At 45.5% G+C, this 18,620-nt stretch overlaps 1 protein-coding gene across 3 annotated transcripts; it reads left to right on the top strand.

Annotated features, from left to right (window-relative positions):
* The first annotated feature begins 1,723 nt into the window (after positions 1 to 1,723).
* LOC114805694 (gamma-aminobutyric acid receptor subunit rho-1-like) lies at positions 1,724 to 18,238 on the top strand. 3 transcript variants are annotated; one of them, XM_039914818.1, is made up of 10 exons: positions 1,724 to 1,827; positions 6,843 to 6,893; positions 7,864 to 7,970; positions 8,465 to 8,532; positions 9,390 to 9,613; positions 12,393 to 12,475; positions 13,117 to 13,257; positions 14,498 to 14,650; positions 15,905 to 16,101; positions 16,643 to 18,238. In XM_039914818.1, exons 1-10 carry the CDS (start codon positions 1,724 to 1,726, stop codon positions 16,931 to 16,933), a joined length of 1,419 nt encoding a protein of 472 aa, XP_039770752.1. In that variant the 3' UTR covers positions 16,934 to 18,238. The 3 variants fall into 3 exon arrangements, with proteins under 3 accessions (XP_039770752.1, XP_028903230.2, XP_039770753.1); XM_029047397.2 differs by having other exon boundaries at positions 6,840 to 6,893; XM_039914819.1 differs by lacking the exon at positions 6,843 to 6,893.
* Positions 18,239 to 18,620: the final 382 nt, after the last annotated feature.

Genomic DNA, 18,620 nt, shown 5'->3' with positions numbered 1-18,620 from the left:
TGGCATTTTCTTCTATAGAATTGGGAAGTCTCATGGCATTGACACCATGGAAAGAGACCCAAGGTTGTAGTTCATTATTGCCCCCTCCTCCTTCCAACTGGGGCCAAGTTGTTAGCTTCAATCAATTTATTGATCGCTTATTGTGTGCAAAGCGCTGTACTAAGCGCTGGGGATAGTATAGTACAATAGAATTGGTAGACACTATCCTTGCCCATAAAGAGCTTACAGCCTACAGAGGGATGTAGACATTGAAATAAATTACAGATAGGGAAAGTATTAGAGTAGAAGAACCACATCCTTATTGTGGAAGCAGTGTGGCCTAATGAAAAGAACACAGGCTGGGAATCATAGGCCCCGGGTTCTAATCTCAGATCTGGGAGTTACCTGCATTGTGGATTCAGGAAAGTCACTTAAATTATCTGGGCCTCAGTTTACTCATCTATTAAATGGGGATTTAGGTGCCTCTTCTCTGGGTCGCCTACAGTGTAAGTCCTTGTGGGATGGGGCCTGGGTCCATCCTGATTATCTGTGTCTATCCCAGCATTTTAAACTGTGGTTGGAACACAGTATTTACCAAATGCCACAATTATTGCTACTTATTTGCTCATGACTTCATCATCCAGCACTTTTCTAAGTGCTGGGGTAGCTACAAGGTATTAATTAGGTCAGGCGCAGTCCCGGCCCAACTTGGGGCTCGCAGTCTAAGTAGGAGGGATGACAGATATTTAACCCCCATTTGAAAGACAAGGAAACTGAGGTACAACGAAGTGAAGTGACTCGCCCAAGGTCACACAGCAGGCAAGTGGCAGAGCCAGGATGCCCAGGCCCTCCGACACCCAGGCCTGTACTGGTTTCTCTAGATCTCGTTGTTTCTCTGCTTTCTGGTCTTAGTAATAAAAATCCCCTGGCCATTTATTCAGACCACAGCACTTTTCCATTTATGGAAACCCTTTTATTCCCCCGGCCCCCTCTTCACCCATTCTCCTAATCTCATCTCCTTTGGTTGTATGAAAGACAAAAAGCCATGATCCGGCCTGAGCTTCCAAATGACGAGACTATAGGAGAATCACCCACAACTCCCCATCATAACCCCCCTCGATTGGCTTTTTCTAGGCACAAACAGGCCCCCTGAAAACCAGCCCTGGACCATCCGGGATTAGAGTTCCCTGCAAGGAAGGAAACTAGGGGAGGGGCTGTCAGAGCTCAAGGAAAACTGGGGCGACAGTACCAGGTGGAGATTCAGGGAGGGATGAGGAGACACCGTCTGGCATGCTGCTGGTTTTCTGGTGCGTTTGGCTGCCCTCTGAGCACGCATAATGAAGGATTCCTGGAGACTGCCTTGGTCTATTTCAAATTCCCTTTGATCACAGGGCAGGTCAATGCCTGTCCACTCTCAATATACTTGCAGCATTCGCTTTAAACCAATTTATACACTACCCCATTTTCACCAAAATAATTGTCCTATGGGGTTATAGAAATTCAACCCAGTTCAGAAAATCCCTGACATCTGACGTAGGAGGATTTATAGGTTTAGTGGAAATTGCTTTCTCCCACTGCCCAGATTACCCGGTGCAGGATGATTTTTTTTGCATGAATAAACATCCCTCTAATAATGAACAGACCCATAATGTCTTAAAAGAGAAAAGCAATCGACTTTTTCTGTGGTTTGCTGCTCGTGGGGGCCGTGTGTGGATTTGGGAGTACCATGTTGATGGCCCACACAATGCAATTTGGCCTTTTCCTTTTGTCGTTTGGATGGGTTTGGGCCATTGAAGTCAGAGCCCACCGACATGGAAAAGAAATTCTTGATCTTCCCAAGAAGGGCAGGTGAGTCTATGAATTCAGATTTAGGCTACTTAGTCAAATCTGACTTTTAGGCTACGGCAGCAGGGCAAATAAGTATTTTGTTTCAAATGTAGGTGGTGCTGCTGAAAGAGAAATGGTATTTTACCTGAGTATTTTATCTCACCCATTGGGTTTTACACCCCTTGGGAGACAAATTTCATTTCACTTTCAAATGCTTGCATGAGGGTTTTGTTGGTTTTTTTTTAATGTGAGGCTGCTCGTTCTTAAATCTCTTAATGATTGTTCTGGGATAAGGGGATTTGGATGACTTTTGTTGTTGGACCATAGACGGTTATTTTGGTGCCTACAAGTGAGGAAAAACGGAGGCCCTAACATGGAGGGCCTTTGGCAAGAAGAGGTGACAGTCAGGTCTAATTATACCTGTTGATTGTATTTCAAGCCTTTTGGGAGGACAAAGAATGAGCTCTGCAAACTCAGACAGAGAATTCTGGTAACATAATCAGTTCTAGTATCTGATGCGAGGAAAGTGGGGTCACCGAATTAGCTGTTTGGTCACTGTTTTAAAGGGTATATGCTCATGTGTCCATACTACTAATTGTGAATAACAACAACTGTTATGTACCACGGATGGTGCTAAGTGCTGGAGTAGAGACCAGATAATCAGGTCGGACACAGTCCTTGCCCCACATGGGGTTTACAGCCCAGAGACAGTTATGGCTACTGCCTTTCTACCCATCTCACAGCGATCTCAGCCTCCTCCAGCACACTCATTTGCTAAGGGCCAGCAGACTTTCAGAGAGAACTTGACTAGTGAAAATAAGCAAACAGCAAGGAGAAACAGTATGGCCTAGCAGAAAAAGCACAGGCCTGGGAGTCAGAGGACCTGGGTTCTAATCCCAGATCTGCACTTGCCTGCTCTGTGACCTGGGGTAAGTCACTTAACTTTTCTGTGCCTCAGTTACTCATCTGTAAAATGGGGTTCGAGACTGTGAGCCCTATGTTGGACATGAACTGTGTCTATCCTGATTAGCTTGTGTCTACCCTAGTGCTTGGCATATAGGAAGTGCTTAACAAATACCACAATTATCATTATTATTATTAGGCACCTACATAAGAACACATACCGATACCTACCATGAAATGTAACTGGAAAAAAAACAAGACCCTGGGGCTTAATGCAGTGTGCTGCACAGAGTAAGCATTCAGTAAATATCATGGATTGATTGATAGAGGCATATTGATAGGAGGGATTTTTCAGCAGGCAGCAGCATTATTTATTGAAGGCCGTTTTTGTGCAGAGATTGGCACTAAGCACTTGGGATGATACAAGTGACCCTGCCTTGGAAGAGTTTACAATTTAAGGGGTGGTACAAGACAATCCTAATTGCCAAAAATATAATAGGTAAAAGAGAGAGTGGGTCAAGACAAATAAAAAAAACCACAAATAAATTGATAACAAATAATACACACAAGTGCTAATGTAGCTGATGGGGTGGCATCGCAGGAAGATGGGTGTTAGGTTTTTGAAGGAAAATACTCTTACCTGCCCTCAGTCAGTATCTATCCCACATGGGGTTCACAGTGTCAATCCCATTTTACAGATGAGGTAACTGAGGTACAGAGAAGTGAAGTGACTTGCCCAAGGCCACACAGCAGACAGGTGGCAGAGCCGGTCTTAGAAACCCATGATCTTCTCACTCCTCAAACCGTGCTCTATCCACTACACCATGCTGCTTCCCAATGTCTTTATTTTCAGTTGGTCTGCCTTCTATCTGGTCCAGATGCTTCACTGTATATCTTTACTTTGATTTTAAGCACCCGGGCTCGCCCCCCTCCTTGGTTCCTGTTGCTGAGTTCCGCAGCTTGGAAGCCGTGCCTGTGTATACAGAGACTGGGGCCTGGAGCATAAGGATTCAGGCACATAGAAGGGTCATGGCTCCCCTGGAAAAGCTCTCTAGGTTCAGTAAGTGGACTTCGGCTCTGAATAAGGGTCTCAGAGAGAAACCCAACTCAGGATTCAGTAGAGCAGACTCTGCTTTGCAGTAAAACAAATCTGCTCAGTCTCTAGAGTTATCCCCAAATTCCCCTCCCATGGAGGTATGTCCTAATGAAACCCTCCCCTCCTCATTCTTCGATTAAGCCCAGGCTACCCACCTCAATCCCCAATGACTCTCTCTTGAAGCCTAGTCTACTTAAGAGGTGGTGAGCCACAGTGGCAGCGACTGAGCTGAACAGGCTCCAGGTCAAGAAGAAGAAATGTATACCCCAGGTTACAGCCCTTTCTCTAACATTAAATTCTGGATCACCCCCTACAGGAGTTTTCTTGCCTGTAGAAAGGCAAGAAAGGAATGGAAAGGCAAAAAACCCACCTTGTAGTGCCCAAGAAATGTCAACAGTCCACATGAGGGGGAAGGAAAAACCAAAAAAAAAGAGCAGCCAGGAGGGCAATCCCCTAGGCTAGGAAAAGTTAAGTGGCAGGAGAAGGGTTTTTTAAAAAATCTCCCTGACCCTGCTTTGACAAAACCAATCTGCTCACACAAACCTCCTCACCTAGGCTGTTTGCCTTTCACCTACCAATTTAGACCAGAATTAGGTCTAGAAATTCAGAACTTTCTATAAGGAGGGATAAACCCCTGCATTAATCAAATATCAAGAGGAAAATCTTAGATATGATTCATTAAACTTCAAAGCTGCCTGTATCTCTCAGCAACTCCCCTTAAGTCTAAGGGAAAATGCGTAATTTTAACAGCCTTTCCCTATCAATCTTGGGTCCCACCTTATTATCTTTGCTTCACATTGAAATTAAGTTTCCCATTCCTGCCATTTCTCAGTGGGCCCAGGTGACTTGCCAATTTCTATTTGGGTCCAGAAGTGTCCTGTCCATTAGTTTCCCTGACGTAGGATTTGGGCTGTAAATTCCAGCACAGTCAGCTTTGGGCAACTGAGTGGAACACACCGACACACAAACTCTAGGCTGTAAACTTGTTATCTGCAGAGAACCTGTCCGCTCAAGTGTAATGTACTTTCCCCAGCCCTTAGTACAGTGCTCTGCACATAGCAAGACCTGATGACCTTATATTCTTAGGACCTCAGATATGGGATTCTTTTTTGGAGCCCATGATAGAATAAGTCTGAGAAATTGAACTCTTGGTAGGCAAGTGAAAGAGATCGAGGGCCTGTTTTCTCCTATTTAAATTCCATCTTCCATTTATAGTAACTCCAACAACTCCACTGCTGATTTCAAGTTGCTCTAAAATACAGAAGTAGGGCATCCTTAGGAAAGACCACCTTCATGCCTTGAACACTGAGGTCTTTTATCAAAATCCAAACCTAGTTTCTATCTCTCTTCCATGTGAGCTGTTCAGCTTATAAACATCTCAGGGCCAGGGCCTCCTTTCCAGTATCTTTGGCAGCTTTAGCGCTCCATCCATTCTGCAATGACCCAGGTTCCTGAGACCCTCTCTTATTATTATTAATAAATAATAATGATGATAATAACAATAATAATAGTGGCATTTATTAGGCATTCACTGTGTGCTATACCCTGAAGTAGATACAAGATAAACAGGTCTGACACAGTCCCTGTCCCACACAGGACTCACAGTGTAAGAGGGAGAACAAGTATTGAATCCCTTTTCGAAGAAGAAGGAACAGAGCCACAGAGAAGTTAAATAACTTGCCCAAGATCACACAGCAAATTAATGGCAAAATTAGGATTAGAACTCAGGTCCTCTGACTTCAAGCCCTTCTCTAGCTAATGTATCCTCTTGGCCATCACAAAGGGATGCTTAGTAGACCTTTAATGACTTCCCCTGCCTTTCTCAGAATCACGGCAGGGAAAGGATTAGGAAACAAGACTGTTAAAATAATACATTGCTTTGTTGTTGTATTTAAAAGGCTGGTTGATTGTCTAGCCAAGTCAATTAATTTAGAGTCTCCTTTCTGAGACCCAGGTGTTGCATAATATGACAAACAAGTCTGAATTAACTCAAGTCTTCTACCGACCAGGTGATTCTGAAGGTCACAAGTCCTAAAGAATGTCCTGTGTCAGCGTCAATCCCAGGAGTTTTCATTTCCTGGGTCCGCGGAAGAACAAGTGAAGCCTCATATAATCGGATGAGTCATTGCTGGGGATTCAGCAAGACAGAGTCTGCTGATGAAATGCAGCTGGGGAGATTAGAACAGGTCTTTGCTCTAAAAGATGGTGAAGGAGAGAGACAGAGTACCTGTCAGGGCAAGCACCATCAGTCCTCCCCTGACCTTTGACAAGCATTCATCTCTCCACAAGACCAGTCCTGGGAAAATAGTTTCTCACATCCCCTAAAAGGAAGTGGATTCTGATGCCTTTCACCCTCAGATGCTCTCTGAATGGTTGGTATTTTCCATACTTGACTGGAACTGGACTGGACCCTTTGTGGTTTCCTTGCATTTGCTAGGGACAGTACCTACCACCTCCAGAAAGCCTTACTGAATCGATTAATTAAGTGGCGGACTGGTGGAGTGGTTAGAGCACAGGCCTGGGACTCAGAAGGACCCGGGTTCTAATCCTGACTCCATCCCTTGTCTGCTGTGTAACTTGAGCAAGCCATTTCACTTCTCTGGGCCTCAGTTACCTCATCTGTAAAATGGGGATTGAGACTGTAAGCCCCACATGGGACAGGGACTGTATCCAAACTGATTTGCTTATATCCGCCTCAGAGTTTAGTACAGTGTCTGGTACATGGAAAGCACTTAAATACCACAGTTATTATTCTGATATTTCATGCTGATCTGTTTGTACCCTTTCCTATTTAATCCTATCCCTCCTGGTCCCAATATTTGTAAATAATTATTATCTCTCTCCCATTAGCCTGTACACTCTTCGAGGAATGTATGTTTGGTTCTGTTGTACTTTCCAAAGAACTTAGTACAATGCTTTAGACTCAGTTCACAGCAAATATCACTGACTGCCTATTTGATTGAAATAAGCACAGGCACAGGTTTGAGTACTCAGGCTTTCTTACTTTGTGCTTTTTCTGCTGCTTTATTTACAGCAGACCTCAACGACAGAGGCGGGCTGCTTTTGAGGAAATTCCCAAACAAGGCAGGTAGGCAACCAAAACATCAATGCACTAATTTGGTCTCTTCCCCATCACACTCACTTTTTTCTGGGAGGTAAAGGGTGGGAAAAGTGCAAGAAGGGTTAGTAAAAGAATAACAACAATAATAGTTGTGGGAGTTCTTAACAGCTTACTGCGGGGACAAACAAAGAAAGCACAGGGGTGCATACAATAAATGCAGATTGGACACAGTCCTTGTCCCACAAGGGACTCTCAGTCAGAGAGAGAGAAAGAGAAATGGGGGAGAGGGAGTAGAAGGAGCATGAGCCTTGGAGACAGAGGACTTGTATTCTAACCCTGACTCTGTCACTTGCCTGTTGTATGACCTTGGCCAAGTTACTTAACTTCTCTGTGCCTCAATTTCCTCAAGTGAAAAATGGAGATTTAATACTTGTTCTCCTTTCTACTTAGACCGTGAGCCCCATGTGGTACAGGGACTGTGTCCAGCTTAATTATCTTCTATCTCCCAAAATATTTAGTACAGTAAGGGCTTAGCAAATACCACAGTTATTATTAAACAAACCCCAGAATCTCATGGGCTTTCCCTTATCTCTGATGATTCAAGTGGGAAGAGGAAATCTGAAGCAGAGCATGAGGAAGAATGAACAATTAGGCTAGGCCTATAGTTGCCATGAAAACAAGCCTTGGGCATCAAGCCTAATGCCTCGGAGTCATAGGTTGACCTCAGTAGAAATCAGGCAGGGAGTCTCAAATAAACTTAATAGGCTCTGCCCTCTTTCCTGTCCCCTTGGACTCTGGATTTCATGGGAATATATGTTTGTGGAGTACTTCTCAATATTTGCCAAAGTCATGGAGAGAGAAGGAAGAGGAAGGAGGGAGGGAGGAAATTTCAGTATCTTTTTTAACCAGCAAAATCCTGACAGGAATTAATGCTAGAATAAATTTGATTCTCCTCTGCAGAGGCCTAAGTATAATCATATCTGTGCTTTCTGAATAGCCCAATATTAAAAAGGAGTCCTGACATCACCAAATCGCCACTAACGAAATCAGAACAACTTCTGAGAATAGACGACCATGACTTCAGCATGAGGCCAGGCTTTGGAGGTAGGAAAGGCATGAACATTCTTGCCTGGGTTGAGGGGAAAATCTTACTCAAGATCAACATGATGATGACGATAAGGGCTCTCCTTTACTCTAGATTTTGTCTACCAACTCTATTATATCGTATTTTCTCCAAGCGTTAAGTACAGAGCTCTACACATAGTGAGTACTCAGTAAATACCATTGATCGATTGATGATCTGAGACACTGACCTTGGTTTGGAACATTGCACCATGATGCTGGAGTCACCTGCCTGAACTCTCCAGGTTGCTTCTCAGGTGGCTTTTGACTAATCTGTTCAGGTGTGATTGGCTTCATAGACTCAGGGTGTTTGTGAAAAATGGATCTGCTGGTGTCACTCAGAACCCCTGCTCCAGCGGGACGGCCCACTTCCTCAGGCTTTAAAGTGGTGACTTTAAAACCAAAACAAGGGAAATATCTGGTCTCATCATAATCTGTTTTAATATATATATATGCATATATTCTACATTATCTAGGCCCTGCCATCCCTGTTGGAGTAGATGTGCAAGTTGAGAGCCTGGACAGCATTTCAGAGGTGGATATGGTAAGTGTTGCTGTAGCTGCTCAGGCTTTAACACAAAGCAGCTGGTGACTTTTATTGCTCAGAAGCGAGGAACTGCTGAGTCTTATCTCTGAGACCCCAATTGATGTGACCCTGGAACTCTGGGATCAACTTAGCCTCATCCCTGAGGTCAACAGCTTCCACTTTTCTTAGCTGGAAACCCCTGGGCATCCATGTTAACCATCCCCTCTCTCTTCTATCTACCATGGCCACTGAGGGACCTCACAGGTTCTGCACCCTGAGAGCACGTGACAATATATGTTACACTGACATCAAACACAACTTCATGCAGAAGTCCACCAAGTCTGCCCAAACCTAGGCCATTTCTCTGGGGGAGGAGGGGAGCTGCCCACACCTCCCAAGACTTGCTCCAGAGCCTTTACATTCCACTATTCCCAGTCTCTAAAACTGCCTTTTCTCTTTGCCAACAAATAGCTCGAACTGGGTTTTCAACTGTTCCTTAGAAATTACTCCTGGAAGTGAGATGAGGATTCAAGGAAGCATAAGGGATGGGAGCATGGGAACTGTGGGGATGGAAGTTTAAAAGAGTCCTGAAGATGGGGTGGGGATGGAGACGGGGGGCCTCCATGTTCAACGTGTGTGTGTGTGTTTAGGGGGGCAGACAGGATAACAGGATGGGACACCACACACACCACACCCAAATGGCTTCACACACAGGTGACATTTCCTTTGCTTCATCCCACTATCTCTGGGCCCTCTGAGGGGCCTGGGAGGAAGAGAGCAAGGAGAGGCGAAAAGTGGTTCTCATCCATTCCTCTGCACCGGGTGCTCTGCGCTGCTAAGAGGTTAAGTGGGTGGCCTCCCCTCTTCTGGTGCAGGACTTCACCATGACGCTGTATCTGAGGCATTACTGGAAGGACCAGAGGCTGTCCTTCCCAAGCACCAACAACCAGAGCATGACATTCGACGGCAGGCTGGTCAAGAAGATCTGGGTCCCCGACATGTTCTTCGTGCACTCCAAGCGCTCGTTCATCCACGACACCACCACTGACAACGTAATGCTGCGTGTCCAGCCCGACGGGCAGGTGCTCTACAGCCTCAGGTACTCGACCGGCTACCGGTCCCCTTCCTGCCCGGCTGCTGGCCGGGACAGACCCGGGTGGCTTGGTCCTGAGCACAGAAGGGGAGGGTCTTCAATTCCCTCTGACAAGCAGTTTAAAAGGAGAAAAAAGGTAGAAGTGACTTTGAAGCCCAGTGAAGAAAAACTTTCGGCCTGAAAAATGTCCACTCTGTAGGCTTGTCTGAGGATTCTTTCTCCAGGCTGGTTATTTCTTCTCTGGAAGTGTAGGAAATCCAACCAGGCCTGTGGGCGAGGGCATCAAGATGATCGTTCTTGATTTTAATAGAGCTTTAAAATGCATCTGTAGGAGCAGTTATATAATACTTTTTTGTACTCTCCCAAGGACTTAGTACAAAGTTCTGCACAAAGTAAGTGCTCATTAAATACCACTGAATGATTGAGCAGAGTCCCCTAACCTTAAGAAATTCCCTTCTTCTCTCATGGCTTTCCATAGCTAAATTGACCAGTTCTCCCCAAATCTCAATGTTTATATTTCCATCTTTGCTCATGTACCGTGTATTTTGGTGCATATAATTTCAGTTTCCCTTTAGCTGACATTGTTTTTATGGCAGTGTATCCAGACACTTTTTTCTGCCCCTCCACCCCCGCTCATTCAGCCTCCGCCATCAAAAAAAGGCAATATTTTAAACCTTGATAAAGAAAGAAATTGTATTTTCCTTCCCTGGTTGCTATCCGAAAGTCTGGTATCAGATATCATTTTGGAGAATGCTCTCATGGCAATTTCATCTGCAAATGCCTGAAATGGCTCCCACAGGAAAGGCTTTGGGGAGGGCTGGGGTGGGTGCAACCTTCTAAATCCTTCTGCCCGGCTCCCTACCAGTGGGCTGTGTTCATTTTCCGGTGACTCACCCTAGGGCCAGATGGGCAGTGAACAGTGAGGCAGATTTTCAGATTTATGTCCCGGCTCCCAGCCTACGTTCTCCTGGGCATTTAGTTCTGACAGTCAGGAAAACACAGAACAGTGAGAGCCATTCCAGGCCCGTCCATCCCACCAAAGACCAGGGCCAAAGACAACGGTAAAATAACCGGGCTATATATTAAACGCTTACCATGTACCAAGCACTGTACTAGATATAAAATAATCAGGTTGGACACAGCTCCCATGCCACATGGGGCTCACAGCCTAGAGGGGAGAGAGGACAGGTATCTGCCTAACCCCCATTTTACAGATGAAGAAACTGAAGCACAGAGAAGTGACTTAACCAAGGTCACCCAGCAGGTAAATGGCAGTTCCGGCATTAGGACCCAGGTCTCTGACTTCCCAGTCCACACTCTTTCCACTAGGTTTCTTTACTCAGCAACAATACCTTTCAAGCTCATGGAAGAAAGACGGGGAAGGGTGAGATTTATATTCACTTCTCCACTTGTCCCTGATCAGTCCTGGGGCCAAACCAGGTTTGGGATATTTGGAGAAAACCTGGCTTTCTACAGAAGTGACTCTTAGCCAAGCAGCACCATCATTACCATACACTGTTGGGCCTCTGGTTGGGTGGGAGGGGGTGTCTCTATTATCTCTGGAGTCTCCAAACAGAACCAGAGAGGGAACAGGAAGCAGGGCAGCCGTTGGGGATCCCTGGTGAGTCCTTCCAGAATCGGTGTGGGGAATCTCAGGGCCTGGGGAGTAGCTGGGGAGGCTCGTGGCAGAGGGGAGGGAAGAAGGAGGGGAGAATGAGGAGAGAAGAGAAGGAAAAATTTATGCGGCCCAGCACCCCTTCTCTGAGGTGGGGGAGAGGAGGGGTCCACAGGAATCTGGGAGGGAAGGCATGAGCAGGGGACTTCATCTGCAGCCAGAGGTCGTGGGAAGCAAGGTTGAAATGCCTGGTTTGCCCTCAGGAGAGAGGAGGTGCCACCACTTGGGGCCAGGCCGAGCCCTGTCTTTTGCGGAAGCTCGGAGGCGACCCAGCAGGCCATCACTGACCATTGGCATTGGGGGTGGGACAGACCCAGTCCCCTGCCCTGCAGCCCTCAACCATCGAACCACCGCAGAGCCGACTGTCACCACCAGAGCACTTTTATTCCCAGAGCACTTTCAGGAGAAGAGGAATAGTGAGTGGACTGGTACGAGAGGAGAACTAGGGAAAGTGGAGGGACTAGGGAAGGGAAATGGTGGGGGCGGGGATCGGGAGGAGGGGAGAAGTGGGTGAAGAAAGAGAAGTACATAATCCTGTGGAGACTGGGTATTTCTACTAGTTTTACATAAATTGTGATCTGTGCTTAGAAATAATAATTATGGTATTTGTTAAGCACTATGTGCAGACACTGTATTGCCCTCCAAAGCCTCTTTTTAAAAAACGTTTATAACTCAGTCTGTGTCAGATATTTATTGCCCATTGCTAGAGGTCTCAAGACCTCTGTTATGGGATAATGCATTATATGATGCATATTAGAGATTTTTATTTTTGTTGATGGAGATTAAATTAATTTTTTAAAATCCCAACTACTGTGGGGGTGGTAAACTACAAGTTCTGATGTATCAACGTCCAAGGACTGTTAAATACTATTCTGTATTGTTGTACTGGTCTTTACCCTAAAACAATCAATGGCATTGATTGTGTGCAAAACTCTGTACTAAACACTTGGGAGAGTGCAATACAACATCGTAAACACATCCTTGTCCACAGTGAGCTTATAGTTTAGTGGACAAGTTTACAGAACAGTATGTGTCCCTAGTACTGACAAGGAGAAGACTGAGGATATTTGGTAAAATTAAAAATCTTCAATGATGTAATTTTGTTTCTAGGGTCACGGTCACTGCGATGTGCAATATGGATTTCAGCCGCTTTCCCCTTGATACTCAAACATGTTCGCTTGAGATTGAAAGTTGTAAGTACAAAAGAAGGGGTGATAAGCCAGAGATAACTCAAAATGAGTCTCCAAGGCCCCCTGGGCTTTTCTCAATGGTGGTACTCCCTTTCCAGCAAGAGTTCAATAGAGATCTGCAAAAAACCTCCTTCAGAACCACTAATGGGGGTATCAATAGCTGATTAAAAGGCTAGTCATAGGGTCCCCACCTGAAACTCTGAGAGAGTGCAGGAATAGAAAGCCCACTCTCCCTAGAAAATTCCCAGAGGATTTTTGTCTACTTGCTTGACTCTTAAAGGATGTCCCTCCTTTATTAATAATAACAAGAATAGTAATACCACCTTGATTTTATGTAGAGCTTTTACATGACTTGGTCCATTTTTGCCCTCACCTCCCTGTGAAGTGGAGAAAGGCAAGAATTACAAATAGTCTTCTCCCATTTTTCAAATGAAAAAACTGAGGTAGAGAGAGATTGTGACTTGCTTCAGGTCAAACAGCAGACAAAAGGTAGAGCAGGAACTAGAAAGCAGGGCCTCTGTGCTCTAGACCTGCACTCTTCTCACTACTCCACGCTGCCTTTCTCTGTACTACATTTTTGTTATTTTGATGGGATTTGTTAAGCACTTGCTTTATACCTGTCTTATGTGCTCCTGTCTTGTTAGATGCCTACACGGAAGATGATCTTATGCTCTACTGGAAAAAAGGAAATGATTCTTTAAAGACAGATGAGAGGATCTCACTATCCCAGTTCCTCATACAAGAATTTCACACCACCACAAAACTTGCCTTCTACAGCAGCACAGGCAAGTCTGCTATGGACAGGAGGAATGAGGGAGAGCTTTGGAGAGGGGAGAGGCAGGAGAGAGGCCCGAGTGGGGATGAGGGAAACCGAATTCACATGCGTGCCCAGGACAACCTTCTGCCCAGCCCAGTAGCCAAATCTGAATCTGCAGGAGCCAATATGTCAAAAGTGGGGGCATGCAGTCGATTTGGACATTCCCTTTCACCACTAAGCTCTACCTTAAGTGCGACTAGCAGGTGGGGTTTTATGCTGCGTGCCTTATACCCACCTAACGGGGTGGTGTTGGAAACCACAGCAAAGCAATCCAAGATGTTGCTAATCTGCCTCCCTGGGATGCAGTGATGGGACTGGCTACCATGATCACTTTCACTCATGCTTCCCAAGAAAGGAACAGACAGGGAAGCTAGCTATTTAGCTAGCCCTGTAGATGTTGGGCTTCTAAATAGAACCTTTGGCAAATTTCTCTTCAAAGACTCCCAGGTCTCTTGTGATCATTCCTGTTTATTGCATATTCTCTGTCTATAGGGAATGATCAGACCTGCGCAGATCTGTGCTTTTTCATCTTCTCTGCCCCCAGCTCTGCAGCTTGACAGCTCCTCTGCTCCTTCCACTGCTACCTAGGTGTTCTGGAATAGCAAATAGGTGCAGAGGGGCAGAAAAAAAACCCAGAGATGGCTTCAAGGGTCTCTCTGGGAAAAGGCTTTGATATTTTAACATGATAATAATTATGGTACTTTTTAAGCACTTACTATGTTCCAAATACTGTTCTAAGCACTGGGGTAGATACAAGTTAATCCACCTGTCCCATATGGGGCTCACAATCTGGATCTCCATTTTATAGCTGAGGTAAATGAGACACAGAGAAGTGAAGTGATTTGCCCAAGGTCACACAGCAGACAAGTGGAGAAACTGGGATTAGAACCCAGGTCCTTTTGACTTCCAGCCCCGTGCTCTATCCACTAGGCTATGCCACTATGAGAAAGCATAAACTTAGTAGGAGCCCTGAAACTGTGATTTAAGACTGCTGGGAGTATATCTGGCTGACTCTCCTTAGTCCCCTCCTGGATCAGCTTGGGGTTAATGGGAGGATTGAACTGTTAATGGACCTCAGCTCCCTCCCCTTTACTTGCAGGAAAGCCAGGGTTTAATGACTGTTAAACTTTGCCTCCTTGAGTGAAAAGTATTCTAGGAAAGGGTTGGAGTTGCTGAGGGAAGGCTCTTTTTTCCCCTCTGTCCCACAGGGTGGTACAACCGCCTGTACATCAACTTCACTTTGCGTCGCCACATCTTCTTCTTCTTGCTCCAAACCTACTTCCCCGCCACCCTGATGGTCATGCTGAGCTGGGTGTCCTTCTGGATCGATCGCAGAGCGGTGCCTGCCAGGGTTCCTCTAGGTAATCATTTAGTGGTATTTAATGTGTGCAGGGCACTGTACTACGCGCTTGAAAGAGTACAGTACAGTGGAGTTGGTAGGCACAATTCCTGGTCACAGGAGCTTACATTGTAGCGTGGCTCAGTGGAAAGAGCACGGACTTTGGAGTCAGAGATCATGGGTTCGAATCCCGGCTCTGCCACTTGGCAGCTATGTGACTGTGGGCAAGTCACTTCACTTCCTCTGTGCCTCAGTTACCTCATCTGTAAAATGGGGATTAAGACTGTGAGCCCCACGTGGGACAACCTGATTTCCCTATGTCTACCCCAGCGCTTAGAACGGTGCTCTGCACATAGTAAGCGCTTAACAAATACCAACATTATTATTGTAGAGGGGGAGATGGGCATTAATGCAAATAAAAAATTACGGGTACATTCATAAGTGCTGTGGGGTCAAGAGAGGGGTGAATATCAAGTGCTTGAAGGGTTCGGATCCAAGTATTTAAAGAGTAAGGTATCTTGATTTCCTGGGAGTCATTAATATGGAAAAACTCTTGGCATCTGCACATTAATATTGGCTTCACGTTAAAAAGTTTGTGATTAAAACCTAGTGATCAGTTCTACTGCTTCTCTAAAAAGGTCTACCTGTCTGAGTACTGTCTGAGGATCCAGATTTCATGGGATTGTGGTCTCTAAAAAAGTTACTTGGGGCAATATTGCAGATTCTGTGGGCAAAGTGCAAGAAACCAATCCACATTTCCTCTACGTATCCTGTTGCTTGGAGACAGAATCTTGGACTGGATGGAATACTAGGCAGACCAAGAAGTGGCAATAATCGTGATTTCATGTTTGAACCAGGTGAAGTGGAATGAGCTGGAGGAAGGGAAAGCGAAGCCACTGAGGATAATTTATGATTATTAAGATTATTGCATTTTCTTCAAAAGTTAGAACTGAAGTGGCTCAGGATAGGTAGTTTGACAAATCTCAGGCATTCGGTTCATCAAACTTTCCTCCCAGTTCTCCCATGATTGCATATTAATATTTCCAAGGCTTTGATTTAAGTGACTATGCTTTTTCTCACAAGGGAATTTAAACACACCAAATATTCAGATGCCATTACAGAAAGGCGAATCACTCCCTGTGAAAGGTGAATTTTTAAAGAGGCAGAAACACACTGAGTAGCTGTGACTAATGACATCCTGGGCTCCCACCTGCCCTTGCTCCCTTCTTCCGATTCTGCAGCACCATTCACTGAAGCCCGATGCATCTGTCCCTAGGTATTACGACGGTGCTGACTATGTCGACCATCATCACGGGCGTGAACGCCTCCATGCCCCGCGTGTCCTACATCAAGGCTGTGGACATCTACCTCTGGGTCAGCTTCGTGTTCGTGTTCCTCTCGGTGCTAGAATATGCAGCGGTGAATTACCTGACCACCGTCCAAGAGCGCAAGGAGAGGAAGCTGAGGGACAGGGTGAGTTTGGGGTACCTTTAAAGCCCTGGGACTGTCATCAAGATGACTGTGCCCCAGCCGGGCCCTCCACTTATATTAATAGTATTAATAATAATAATGAGAAGCAGCATGATCTAGTGGAGTGAGCTCGGGTCTGGGAGGACTTAGGTTCTAATCCCAGCTCTGCCACTTGCTTGCTGCATAACCTTGGGCAAGTCACTTAACTTATTCACGCCTTAACTCCCTCATTTTACCAACTCCTCCTTCTCCAGGAAGCTTTCCTTGATTAACCCCTCACCTATTTTCACCTCCCAACCAGGCTCTCTCCTTCAGGCCTTACAAAATGATTAAATTTATTTGGATTTACCTTGACTGTATGTTCTTCTTGCGACCCCTATGAACATGTAAGGTCTTGTGAGGGCAGGGACTGTATCTCAGAACATTTTTGCTTTTGTCTCTGAAAAGAAAAAGAATAACAGAAAAGGTGGGGGCAGGGGAAGAGGCAAGAGGGAAAATGCGACCTGTTCTGCCGGTCAGAGTCTCACTCCTTCCCCTGTTCCAGCTTCCCTGCGCGTGTGGGTTACCTCAGCCCCGGCCCATGATGGTGGATGGCAGTTACAGCGATGGAGAGGTAAACGAACTGGGACATTTTGTTTCTGAAAATGGCGATAAACCGGACAGGATGATGGTGCAGCTGACTCTGGGCCCGGAAAGGAACACCAGCCGGAGGAAAAGCCAGAGGAGCTACGTAAGCATGCGGATTGACACCCATGCCATTGATAAGTATTCCCGGATAATATTCCCAGCGGCGTATATTTTATTTAACTTAATATACTGGTCCATTTTTTCATAAATGTTCACCCTTCTCCCTGCTCACTCAATACACTTATGGGCCCAAGGAACTCACTCTCTCAATACCTCAATTAGTGACATAAACCGACGGGGGAAGAGAATCACTTCATTCAGCCCTGCAAGTGAGATTTTTGTAATCACAACTGCTCGCCAAAATTTTCAACCTTCACTCACTATTACCGTTGTCATGGTAGAGGTATGTCAGCGAGCAATGGGAACCTGAAAGACACAGTATCTAAGGGAGGGGATTCAGAGTTCTAGCTCTATTAAAATTAGTCTCCACAGTTCATTTCTACGGGCCCCTGAATATTTAACATAAAGGCCGATGGATGCATCCGTTAGAAGCGGTGGCTGACAGTGGCAGGGCCAGGTTTAGGCACTGGGGAAGAGGAAGCCCCCTCCAGAACAAAGTTGCCCCTTCCTCAGGAGGGGTTCTTGACTCTCCCCAACTCCCGGGGTTCAATTTATCCCAATGGCAGCCGTGACAACAATTAACCTCCTGGACAGTAAACACACCTTAGATTGTAAACTCTTCCAGAATAAGAGCCAGCAGTTTGACTTTTACGTGCGTTTGTGCACGGGTACGTGCAGTTTGACTTTTAGTGTACGTCCAGTTTGATTTTTAGTGTCCGTCCCCCAGGACCTAGTACCCTACTTTACATAGAATAGGTACTTGATAGTCATGATTAAAGACACCCTGGCTAAAGGGGTCTAAAAACCATCTGCCCAGGGGATAATTTCACCTGGGTCTCTGTTTCGATTGGGACTTTTTTTTATATCTGTCTCCCGCATTAGAATGTGAGCTCCTTGTGGGAAGGGTCCATATCACTTCCAAATACTTTACAAATTTTAGCAAATTGCACCAAGTGGGCGCTCAATAAATATTACTATTACTCCTAATTTATAGCCAAATTATCTGGCTCGGTATTCCAGGGCCTGATTTAAGAGAATAAAAACAGCTCTCACATTTCCATACCCCCTTCCACCCCTGTTTGATGGACCCTGAGCCATCCCTTTCTCTCCAACGAGCCTCTCTCCTTAAAGGGAGGGACTCCCTCTGACCTGAGGAGAACAGCAATCCAGAAGCCAGGCGTGATCAAGAAGGGTGATTAGTGATTAATTGATTAGGTGATTAAGTGATTGGCAGAAGTCATGGATGGATTCAGTAAGGACCCTGAGCAGGGCCCTGTTCAGCTCAAATGTTCATAGTTAAGGAGACCTCAAGAATAGCAAGCAATAGCAGTGATTCTAATCCTGACTCTGCCACTAGTCTGCTGCATGACCTTGGGCAAGTTGCATCACTTCTCTGGGGCCTCAGTTACCTCATCTGTAAAAATGGGGATTAAGACTGTAAACCCCATGGGGGACAACCTGATTACTGTGTATCTACCCCAGTGCTTAGAACAGTGCTTGGCAAATAGAAAGTGCTTAACAAATGCCAACTTATTATTATTATTCTCTGGAGTCTCAGTTACCTCATCTGTAAAATGGGGATTAAGACTGTGAACACTACATGGGACAGGGACTGTGTCCAACCTGATTAGCTTGTATCTACCCCAGCACATAGTACAGTGCCTGACATATAGTAAGTTCTTAAATACCATAAAAAAAATTTCTCTACAGTCTCCCATTTATCATAAACATTTATCAGTTTCCCCCCTTGTAAGTACTAGACCATTTTCTCCTGC

Source organism: Ornithorhynchus anatinus, chromosome 19, assembly GCF_004115215.2.
Source record: "Ornithorhynchus anatinus isolate Pmale09 chromosome 19, mOrnAna1.pri.v4, whole genome shotgun sequence".
NCBI lineage: Eukaryota > Metazoa > Chordata > Mammalia > Monotremata > Ornithorhynchidae > Ornithorhynchus > Ornithorhynchus anatinus.
Note: the sequence above shows the minus strand (reverse complement) of the source record. Positions and strands in the feature narration are given on the sequence as shown.